This window comes from Pelophylax lessonae (genome assembly GCF_965119305.1).
Source record: "Pelophylax lessonae genome assembly, chromosome: 4".
NCBI classification, from domain to species: Eukaryota; Metazoa; Chordata; class Amphibia; order Anura; family Ranidae; genus Pelophylax; species Pelophylax lessonae.
This window is the reverse complement of record NC_138771.1, coordinates 25,017,287-25,029,817: the sequence shown is the minus strand read 5'-3', so window position 1 is coordinate 25,029,817 and position 12,531 is coordinate 25,017,287. Positions and strand designations below refer to the sequence as shown.

The 12,531-nt window shown below is 44.5% G+C and overlaps 1 protein-coding gene across 1 annotated transcript in view; it reads right to left on the bottom strand.

The window, feature by feature from the left end:
* Window positions 1-778, bottom strand: part of SELENOS (selenoprotein S) — a 44,228-nt gene extending 43,450 nt beyond the window's left edge. The window contains exon 1 of the mRNA XM_082253068.1: window positions 620-778. Coding sequence (XP_082109194.1) covers window positions 620-698 — 79 coding nt within the window. The 5' untranslated portion in view covers window positions 699-778. The remainder of the gene's footprint in view (window positions 1-619) is intronic.
* Window positions 779-12,531: the final 11,753 nt, after the last annotated feature.

The window sequence follows — 12,531 nt, the reverse complement described above, 5'->3', positions numbered from 1 at the left end:
TGTCACTGCATAGCCAATCACAGTGCCACATGATCAGAAGCCCCTCCTACCAGCCTTGGTTATCACTGCCCACCAGTAGGCAGGACCCCAGAAGATGTCACTGCATAGCCAATCACAGTGCCACATGATCAGAAGCCCCTCCTACCAGCCTTGGTTATCACTGCCCACCAGTAGGCAGGACCCCAGAAGATGTCACTGCATAGCCAATCACAGTGCCACATGATCAGAAGCCCCTCCTACCAGCCTTGGTTATCACTGCCCACCAGTAGGCAGGACCCCAGAAGATGTCACTGCATAGCCAATCACAGTGCCACATGACTGGAAGCCCCTCCTACAGGCATTAGGCATCATGATCCACTGGTAAAAGGGGCTCCAGATGATGTCATCAGTGCACAGCCAATCACAATCCCACATTACCTTAAGCCCCCTCCTACCAGGCCACTTAAAGGGCCAGCTGTCACACAGGGTGACTGTCTTCCAGGCAGGTCAGATGGTGGACAGCTGTCCATCTGACCTGCCTAGGTAACGCCAGCCCCCCTCCCCCTACACTATAATGTACTGCACGCCTCACACCACAGCCGGCCTCCTCCATACACGCAGACACCCGGGGAAGAAGCACCTGTCTCCTGTAGAAAGCTGGCGAAGTCCAATTCTAGTTCTTTCTGGGCGGGCGGTACCTTCTGATCGCCCATCTCCATGCTGACACCGCCAGGAGCCGCTTCCTCCTCACACCAGATGTTTACTGCGCTCCAGCCAATAGCAGCGCTCAGATGACGTGTCCCTAATGAGGTCACGTGGGGACGCACAGGACGTCTACGGATCAGAAGCCGGAAGTACGATGCGTTGCAAGACTCGCTCCAAAGGATAGCGTCACTTCTGATTGGCTGATAGTGGATGGTAGGGCGGAGCTGAGCCCGGATGATGATTAAGCTGCTATAGGAGACAGCTGGCACACAGAGCTGTGGGGAAGGTGGTGGGCTGCCTGCATGGGGCTCAATCTAGGAGACTGTACACAAGGATATATATATATATATATTTAGCAAAGACTCTGGAGAATAAAATGGCAGTCATTGCAATATTTTATGTCACTTGGTATTTGTGCAGCAGTCTTTCAAATGCAATTATTTTGAAAAAATTACACTTCACTGAATTAAAAAACAAACAAACCGTAAAGATAGCCCAATTTTTTTGTATATTGTAAAAGATGTTGTTACGCCGATTAACCGGTTCCCGACCGGCCGCCGCCTTTTTACTGCGACAATGTGGCTCTGCTGCGCAAATCGACATAGCTCTATGTCAGTCGCGAGCAGGCAGCTAGGGGGCGAGCGCGCGCAGGTGTCTGCGTTCTTCCACCCCCACTTGGCAGCGGGGAAGCCGATGCACGGGCCAGTCAGCTCCGATTGCCGCCTGACACCCGTGATCGTTCCCCGCTGAGAGAGAAGAACGGTCAGCTGTTGTGAAGTGGTGCAACGGCGCTGTACGTGTTTCCTCATCAGACGTCCTTGGCGCTGCCTATATGACCCTCCTGCCCCTACTTATTTGGCTGACACCTAACTGCGGACCACTGGAGATTAACCCCTTTCCAGAGTTGTATAAAGTGCTCGAAATCCATACTTGAGTAAAAGTACAAGTGCTCGATCAAAAAGTGACTTGAGTAGAAGTACTAAAGTATTCAACATTTTTTGTACTTAAGTATTGCAAGTAGTTTTTTTTAAAAATTTTGCTACTCAAGTACTGAAAGTAGAAGTACAAGTACTGTGTTATGTAGTTATTAAAGAAAGAAGTCAAAAGTTTGAACATCATATTGTTTTTTATTATTTCAAATGCAGCTTTTATTTATACATACAGTAGCTTTTATTTTCGTATGCGCTGATAATACACATGTTTTTAGCTTCATGAAACCTGCCATCTACTGTTCTGGCAGAGGTAATTTTTATAATTGTAACGAGTAACTATGCAGCACAAAAAAAAAATATCGGAGTAGAAGTATTGAAATCATTGAAAAAATGTAGTGAAGTAAAAGTGGAAGTAGGAGAAAAAAATTCTACTCCAGGAAAGTACAGATACCGCCTTTCCGTACTTAAGTACAGTAGTGAAGTAGTTCTACTTCGTTACTATACATCTCTGCCCCTTTCTGAGCGTGAACCACCCTAGGATCCTGAGCATCCCACTAGGACCCCTGTTTACCTGCGGAGGACCCCTGGTATTCTTCTACCTTCAGAAGGAATTGGGATCCCACTGAGTGATCAACACCTACATATTACCCGCTCTATATCCCTGTGTGGGGTGGGTACATCTGGTGAGTGAGCTACTTACCTTAGGGGTCACCCAGCACCTCACTCGTTACCCACCACTGGGTCACCTCCAGCATCCATTAGAGAAGATTAAGATTAAGATTAATCCTGTCACTTGGTCACTGTTTTGGTACTGGCCATACGGACTTTTCTGCCAGTTGATACCTTGTCACCTTATTGCATTTATATGCACCGACCACCTTTTGTGCATTTCATTGCACTTTATTTATAACTGTCATCTTACTTTGAATTTATATTTCTTATGTGCACGGTTCACTTTATTGCTCGTTTTAGTCCGGTTCAATCCACTTGTATTTGTGCACATTGTCACCTTAAATATTACCCGCCACTTTTTGGCACTATATCACTTTAATAATCTTCGGGTGCACTTAGTCTCCTTATTTATATGATTATACATTTCTAGTCATTTTATGCATTTGAGGAGTTTTTTAAGTTATTTATTCTTTATTGGATCACATCACCTTGTTTTTACTGTTTACACACTGTCTTATTTATTTATACTCACTTGGCTTACACACTATTGCTCATTGTTTATTTATCACATTATTTTACTGTTGCACCCAACAATATCTATTGAATTCACCACTACGGGCAGCGCCATTACCCTATTTTTACCTTCGTCTTTGACTATAGTTCAGGGAGGCTGCAGCCTATTTATTTATTTATAATTAGCGCGGAGTCTATTAACTTTAGAATACAAATTTACCTAAAATGATGAAAAAATTAGATTTTTAAATGTTTTTTTTTTTATTGGGAATGTTATATAGCAGAAAGTGAAAAATGTATATATATATTTTTTTTTTCAGAATTGTCGCTCTTTTTTTGTTTAAAGTGCAAAAAATAAAAATCGCACAGGTGATCAAATACCACCAAAAAAAAGCTCTATTTGTGGAGAAAAAGGACATCAATTTTATTTGGGTAGAGTGTCTGTGCTGAATTGTGTGGCAGTGCTGAATCACAAAAAATGGCCTGGTCATTAAGGGGGAAAATCTTCCGGTCCAGAAGTGGTTAAAAATCAGCCGCTACAGTATTTGCAGCTGCTGGCTTTTAATCCCCCCCCCCCCCCCCAGGCTGGAAGTCCACTTTAAATCATGTGGCTTTAGTGGTACTTTACCATGGGATTATAGGATTATAAAAATGTTAAAAAAAAAAGTGAGAAACTTTGCTTGGGTTTAAAGGGGAACTAAAGTCTCCAATACTCACCTCTCCTTCAGTGGTCCAAAGTTTGTGAGGTCCTTTGACAGCATCAGCATCTTCTCCCTGGCTACTGCGTCTTCAGCCATCCTAATTGGCCTGCATGCAATTCATCCCAGCACACGGGCACCATGCTGAGAATGTACCCTGAGCTGAGCTTAGTGAATGCAAAGCAGGCAGGTAAATGTGTTTTATTGCAAAAGACACATTGCTTATCTCCTCTGGAAAAAAGAGCCTGCCTGCACTCAAGTCTTTTATTTTAGACTAGTTCTGCTTTAACCACTTGCCGAATGGCCATTGTATACACATATCGCCAATTTTTTTCAGATGGGAACGAGGGACACCAATTAGCAAAAGTATGTAGTCATAGGATACACCCCCTGCCACGCCCCCTTAAAGGAGAATTATACATAAAAACATTTTTTTTATTTAAACTGACAAGTGCTTTTATTAAATTTCTAAATCCCCTTTAGGGCAGATAGTGGGAAGAATGCCCGGCGGGTGTGGAGATGCGACTCGGTGCCCATCTTGTGGCATGTATACGTTCCTCGATCATGCGATTGAGGGCGATTATAGCTGCACAAAACGTAAGCAAGTTGCTTCCCTGGAAGCTCAGGTCCTGAATCTAGGGAAGCAACTGGCAACACTGAAAAGAATGTCCATACTGAAGGAGAGCTGGGAGCGTACCAGTCAGGTGCAGGCACGGGCCTGCACAGAGGAGGGCGGAGATACAAGGGTGCAGGCATCAGAGCAGAGTAGATGGGTGACAGTTAGGAGGGGTAGAAGGGAACAAGGCAAAGAGGCCGGTCCTGGGCTGGAGCACCCCAATAAATGCGCCCTGTTGCGTGATGTTGGGGAAACCAGTCAGGGACCAGCATTGCTGGAGCAGAGGGACGCCCCTAGCTGCCAAGGGAAGAACTCCTCAAGTGAGGGCAGGAGCAAAGGAAAGGAAAATCAGGTTCTGGTGGTAGGGGACTCAATTATTAGAAGGACAGAGAAAGTAATCTGTAAAAAAGACAGTAAGTGTCGAACTGTCTGTTGTTCACCGGGCGCTCGGGTTCGGCACATCACGGATCTGGTGGACAGATTACTGGGAAAGACCCAGCTGTCATGGTACATGTGGGTACCAATGAAAAAGTCAGAGGGAGATGGAGAGTCCTTAAAAACAATTTTAGGGGACTTAGCAGCTAAATTGAGGAGTAGGACCTCCAAGGTAGTATTTTCAGAAATACTACCTGTACTTCAAGCCACACCAGAGAGGCAGCGGGAGATTAGGGAAGTTAACAAGTGGCTGAGGAGCTGGTGTAGTAAAGAGGGTTTCGGGTTCCTGGAGAACTGGGCCGACTTCTCAGTCAGCTACCGGCTCTAGGATTGCACCTAAATGGGGAGGGTGCAACTGGGTGAGAAGATGGCCAACAAGTTAGAGGGGCTTTTAAACTAGGTGATGGGGGGAGGGTACAGATGTAGAATTAGCCAGCGGGGAGTAAGGTTCAGCAGGCACAAATGGGGACATTAGTGGTAGGGTGTTAAGAGTTCCTAAACCCAAGGTGGGTATGGGGAAAAAAACGCAAGAGCAGCCTAAAAACGTCAAACCAGGATATAGTATGCAACCGGACAAAATTACAAGGTTTGTATGCCAATGCTAGAAGCCTGGCCAACAAGATGGGAGAGCTGGAGCTGCTGATGTTTGAGGAGGACTTAGATTTTGTGGGAATTTCAGAGACTTGGTTTGACAGCTCTCATGATTGGCTGGCGACCCTTCAGAGGTATTCCCTTTATCACACAGATAGAGAAGGGGGAGGGGTATGCCTGTATATTAAGAACAGTGTACAGGTAAATATGAGGGATGATATTAATAATGGAGCTAAGGATGAGGCAGAATCTCTATGGGTAGAGCTTCAAAGGGAAGGTAATATTGGGCATATGCTATAGGCCCCCCAACCAGAGGGAGGAGGGGGAGGCGGACCTCCTTTCACAGATAGGATTGGCAGCAAGTATGGGAAATGTCATTATAATGGGGGACTTTAATTATCCAGATATAGACTGGGCAGAAGGAACCGCGCATTCAGCCAAGGCCCGGCAGTTCCTAAATGTTTTGCAGGACAATTTCATGGGTCAGATGGTGAACGCACCGACAAGAAACAATGCGGTACTTGACCTACTGATTACCAACAATACAGACCTGCTCACGGATATAGAAATACGGGGCAACTTAGGAAACAGCCTTCAAAAAATACAAGACTGAGGGGTCATTGGCAGCATTCAAGCATTACAAAGAGTGCAATAAGAAATGTAAAGGCAAAATCAGGGCGGCTAAAATAGAACACGAGAGACATATAGCGGAAGAGAGTAAAAAAAAAAAAAACAAACAAGAAATTCTTTAGTATACAAACAGTAAGAAAGCGAGGCCAGAACACATTGGCCCCATAAAAGATGATGAAGGGAATCTGGCCCCAGAGGACAGGGAGAAGGTGAAAGTGCTAAATAATTTCTTCTCTTCAGTCTTCACAAAAGAATCGGGAGGCTACACTAACCCAGCTTGTAATGCTAATGCTAAATTAAATAATACACCTCAGGAAGTACCGCCATGGCTAACAGAGGATAGACTTAGAATTAAACTAGAGAAACTTAACATAAATAAATCACCGGGACCGGATGGCTTGCACCCGAGGGTTCTTAAGGAACTTAGCCAGGTGATAGCCAGACCATTATTCTTGATCATTACAGATAGTCTACAGACTGTAATGGTGCCAGCTGATTGGAAAAAAGCCAATGTGGTACCAATATTTAAAAAAGGGCCGAGATATATCCCGAGTAACTATAGGCCGGTCAGCCTTACATCAGTAGTCTGCAAGATTTTGGAGGGGATGTTAAGGGACTATATAAAATACTTTAGTAATGAAAACTGTATTATTAGTAGTAATCAGCATGGATTCATGAAAAATCGTTCTTGCCAGACCAATCTATTAACCTTCTACGATGAAGTGAGTTGTCATTTAGATAAAGGTAAGCCTGTGGATGTGGTGTATCTGGACTTTGCAAAGGCATTTGACACCGTTCCCCATAAGCGCTTACTGTACAAACTAAGGTACATAGGTATGGACCATAGGGTGAGTACCTGGATAGAGAACTGGCTCCAGGGGAGAGTCCAGAGGGTGGTGATTAATGGGGAGTACTCGGATTGGGCGGATATGGAAAGTGGGGTCCCCCACGGTTCTGTCCTTGGACCAATCCTGTTTAATTTATTCATACATGATCTAGAGGAGGGGATATCTAGTACAATCTCAGTATTTGCGGATGATACTAAACTAAGCTTGCCAATATCTTCTGTGCAGAATGTGGAAACCTTACAAGCAGACCAAAACAAAATAACGGGGTGGGCAACTACATGGCAGATGAGGTTTAATGTTGAAAAATGTAAAGTAATGCACGTAGGCGTCAGAAACACGAACGCAAGCTACTCACTGGGGGGGGGGGGGGACCTCTGGGTGAATCTAAGATGGAAAAGAACCAGGGGGTGCTAGTGGACAACAGGCTTGGCAGGGGCATGCAATGCCAAGCCACTGCAAGCAAAGCCAACAGAATACTGGGATGTATAAAAAAGGGGATTCACTCCAGAAATAAAGAGATTATTCTCCCTCTCTACAAGACTCTGGTCAGGCCACATCTGGAGTATGCTGTCCAGTTCTGGGCACCGGTCCACAGAAAGGATGTGCTGGAACTGGAGAGAGTCCAGAGAAGGGCAACAAAAATAATTAGGGGAATGGAGGACATCAGCTATGAGGAAAGACTACAAGCACTGAACTTATTCTCTCTGGAGAAGAGACGTTTGAGGGGGGATATGATATCAATGTACAAATACTGTACTGGAAACCCTAGCATATGGAACAAACTATTCAGAGAAAGGGAATACAATAAGACACGTGGCCATTAAAACTAGAGGAAAGTTGGTTTAACCTTAAAATACCTAGGGAGTACTTACTGTCAGAGCAATGGGGAATGTGGAATTCTTTTCCACAAGCAGTGGTATCAGCAGGGAGCATTGATAGTTTCAAAAAACTATTAGATGGGCACCTTAAAGAACACAACATACAGGGGTATACAATGTGTGGTTAACAGCAAACACACACACACATCATAGGTTGAACTGGATGGACTGATGTCTTTTTTTGACCTCACTAACTATGTAACTATATATTATACACTACTATTCCTTTATACATTTACAAATGCAACAAAAAATAATTTTGATTAAATATTTAGCACAGTGAAACACTTTTTTAAAAAGTGCATTTTTTATACAGCTATATAGATCAGACCAAAATGAGGGACAAATGGTGAGAAAAGAGGGACAGCGGGACTTTGTTCCAAATCAGGGACAGTCCCTCGAAATCAGGTACAGTTGGTAGCTATGTATATACAATGCGGCAAAGTGGCGCTATTGCATGAACTGACGTACATGTACGTCGTTTCGTTCAATAGCCACTAGATGGCGCCATTGCACTGCCAGAGGCACAATCGCACCGTAATTGGCTAGCGGGGATGTCAATCAATGGGTCCAGCGGAGCCAATGTCCGCCGGCCACCCGCGATCATCCCAGAGAGAGGCAGAATGGCGATCTGCCTATGTATACAAGGGACATCGCCATTCTGCAAGAGGAGAAGATGGAGATATTGTGTTCCTGCTAAGCAGAAAACAGGATCTCTGTCTTTCCCCAGTCAGTGTAAACCCCCCCCCCCCCACAGTTAGTAAGCACCCCCTAGGGACACACTTAACCCTTTGATCGCCCCTGATGTTAACCCCTTCCCTGCCAGTGTCATTAGTACAGTGACAAAGCATTTTTTTTAGAACTGATCACTGTATTAATGTCACTGATCCCCAAAAAGTGTCAAATAGGTGTCCGATTTGTCCACTGCAATGTCGCAGTCCCACTAAAAATCGCAAATCGCCGCCATTACTAGTAAAAATAAATAAATAAAAATTCTATAAAAATATCTCATCGTTTGTAGATGCTATAACGTTTGCTTAAACCAATCAACATACGCTTATTGGAATTGTTTTTACAAACAATATGTAGCAGAATACAAATTGGTCTAAATTGATGAAAAAATTCGATTTTTTAAAACTTTTTTATTGGCTGTGTTTTAGAGCAGAAAGTAAAACTAATTTTTTTTTTTTCAAAATTGTCGCTCTTTTTTTTGTTTATAGCGCAAAAAATAAAAACCACAGAGGTGATCAAATACCACCAATGAAAGCTCTATTTGTGGGGGAAAAAAAGGACATACATTTTATTTGGGTACAGTGCCGCACAACCGCGTAATTGTCAGTTAAAGTTACGCAGTACCGTATCGCTAAAAATGGCCTGGTCATTAAGGGGGGTAAAACCTTCTGGTCCAGAAGTAGTTAACCGCTTCCATACCGGGCCTATTCTGGCACTCCTCTCCTACATGTAAAAATCATCATTTTTTTTGCTAGAAAATTACTCAGAACCCACAAACATACATTTTTTTTTTAGCAGAGACCCTAGGGCAGTGATGGTGAACCTTGGCACCCCAGATGTTTTGGAACTACAATTCCCATGATGCTCATGCACTCTGCAGTGTAGTTGAGCATCATGGGAAATGTAGCTCCAAAACATCTGTGGTACCAAGGTTCGCCATCACTGCCTTAGGGAATAAAATGGCGGTCGTTGCAACTTTTTATGTCATACGGCATTTGCGCAGCAATTTTTCAGAACGCAATTTTTTGGGGAAAAAAACTTTTATGAATAAAAAAAAAAACAATTACAAAAGTTTTCCCAATTTTTTTATGTATAATGTGAAAGATGATGTTATGCCGAGTAAATAGATACCTAACAAGCAATAGCGCACGCTCGTGGAATGGCGCCAAACTTCGTTACCTAAAAGTCTCCATAGGACATTTTAACATTTTTTACAGGTTACCAGTTTAAAGTTACAGAGGAAGTCTTGGTCTAGAATTGTTGCTCTCGCTCTAACGATGCGGTGATACCTCACCTCACCTCAACTTTTATTCTTATTACAAGGAATGTAAACTTCCCTTGTAATAAGAATAGGGTATGACTGGTCCTCTTTAACCACTTTAAGACCGGAAGGAGTTGCCCCCTTAACCACTTGCCGACCGCCGCACGACTATCTACGGCGGCGGTCAGCCCCTCACAGGCAAAGTGACGTAGGTCTACGTCGCTCGCCTGTGAGGGTTTAGGGAGCGAGCGCGCGCCGCCGGAGGCGCGCTCCCGCTCCCGCGTGGTCACGGACCCCCCCGCGCGTGTGACCGGCGGACCCGATCGCCGCCGGCCACTCTGCGATCGGCGGGGGAGAGGGAGATAGTCAGGCAGCTTGTGTAAACAAGCTGCCTGTCATTCTCCTCTCTGTATGAGAGCTGATCACATGGATCTACTATGTAGATCCATTGATCACTCTGCATACAGTTGAAGCCACAGCCAATCACAGTTAGAATCACGCCCCTAGGGACACACACAGCCCCTCCCTCTCAAATAAAGTTAACCCCTTCACTACCAGTGCATTTTTACAGTAACAGTGCATATGTATAGCACTGATTACTGTAGAAATGTCACTGGTAACCCCAAAAGTGTCAAAAATGTCAGTCAAGGGTCCGATCTGTCCGCCGCAATGTCGCAGTACCGCAAAAAAAATCGCAGATCGCCGCCATTACGCGTTAAAAAAAAAAACAACAAAAATGACAAAAATCTTTCCCTTTGTTAGTAAACGCAATAACTTTTGCGCAAACCAATCAAAATACGCTTTTTGCGATTTTTTTTACCAAACATAGGTAGCATAAAACAAATTGGCCGAAAATATTAAAAAATTTTGATTTTTACATTTTTTTTTGGGGGAATTTCATATAAAAAAAAGGGAAAAATATTGCTATTTTTGCAAAATTTACGCTCTTTTTTTGTTTATAGCGCGTGATCAAAAAATCGCACAGGTGATCAAATACCACCAAAAGAAAGCTCTGTTTGTGGGAAAAAAAGGACGCCAAATTCGTTTCGGTACAGCGTCGCACGACCGCGCAATTGTCCGTTAAAGTCACGCAGTGCCGAATCGCAAAATGCCCTCTGGTCGTTTAGCAGCCAAATCCTCCGGGGCTTAAGTGGTTAATGACCAGGCCATTTTTTGCGATTCTGCGCTGCGTTAAATTTAACAGAGAATTGCGCGGTCATGCTGTAGCCAAATAAAATTGACGTCCTTTTTTCCCCACAAATAGAGCTTTCTTTTGGTGGTATTTGATCACCTGTACGATTTTTATTTTTTGCGCTATAAACAAAAATAGCGACAATTTTGAAAAAAAAACAATATTTTTCACATTCTGCTATATGACATTCTCAAAAAAAAAAAAAAAAAAAAAAAATCAATTTTTTTTAATATTTTAGGCCAATTAGTTTTCTGCTACATATTTTTGGTAAAAAAAAAATAAAAATCGCAATAAGCGTATTTTGATTGGTTTGGGCAAAAGTTATCGGGTCTACTAACTACGGGAAAGATTTATGTCATTTTTAATTTTTTTTTTTGTACTAGTAATGGCGGTGATCTGCGTTTTTTTTTTTTTTGCGGGAGTGCGACATTGCGGCAGACAGATCGGACCTCTTTTTCGGTCGGACATTTTTTTACACTTTTGGGGGGACCAGTGACATTACTACGGTAATCAGTGCTAAAAATATGCAATGTTACTGTAATAATGACACTGACAGGAAAGGGGTTAACAGTATAGGTGATCAAGGAGTTAAATGTGACCCTAGGGGAGTGATTCTAACTGTATGGGGGTTGGACAGAGACATGCGATCCTATATAGCAGGATCACATGAGCTCTGTGATCATTTCAGGGAGAAGGACGGTCAGCTGTGTTTACAACAGCTGACCGTCCTCTCTCAGCGGGGAACGATCGAGAGTGTCAGGTGGCAGTCGAAGCCGCCTGACACACGCATCGGCTCCCGCACTGCCAAGTGAGGGCGGGAGCGTGCCGTCGGCGGCGCGTGCTCGCCCCCTAGCTCCTCCCAGGCGAGCGACATATCCTTACGTCGCTTTGCCTTTACGAGCCAGCCTGCCGCAGTAAATATACAGGAGGGGGTCGGCAACTGGTTATGGAGAGATGTGGGGTCTTTAGGACCCTCACATCTCTCCTCTAGGCAATAAAGACTGAGATAAAAAAACAAAAAAAAAAAGCGATCTCGGCCTTTCCAGCAGAGTACACGGCAATCTTTACAATTTCTAGGCCAGACATGATGTCATAACATTGTGCCCAGGCCTCCGAGAGTCATAGAGACTGCCGGTGTTCTATCAGAAAACCCTACCTACCCCGTCAGATTTCCCTACCTACGTAATTTCCGGTGCGGGTTTGTCATGCACCAGCTGTAGCCGCGTCACACGTCCTACTGCGCATGCGCGGAATAGGTAGGGAATTTTGATAACATCGTAAGGGGGTGAGGCAAAAGTCTTACTGCGCATGAGCGGGCGCATGCGCACCACAGGATCGGGCAGCGGCAAACGTACATCCGATCTCCATGGCCCACACTGCGCCGAGCAGACAATGGGACAATCCTATTCCCTACCCACACACGCACGCCCACTGTCGGGTCGGCGCAGTGTGAGGCATGGAGATCGGATTGTCGGGTCAGCATAGTGTGGGCCATGGGGATCGGATGGATGTTTGTTATCAGAGATCCCGCTGCCCGACCCGTTGGTGCGCATGCACACTAGGAATTTTGCCTGACCCATTACGATGTTATCAAAATTCCCTACCTATTCTGCGCATGCCCAATAGTACGTGTGACGCGGCTACAAGCTGCTGCATGACGAATTCACAGCTGATCTCACCTAGAAATTACGTATGTAGGGAAATCTGATGGGGTATGGAAATCTGATAGAACACCGGGGACCATCTAGTCCTCGGTATTCTTTATGGTGAACCCCTGTAGGCGACGGATTCCATCACCAGCTTGCAGATCGCACGGGCGAGCCGTGAGAAGCACCGGAGGACGGTCCCT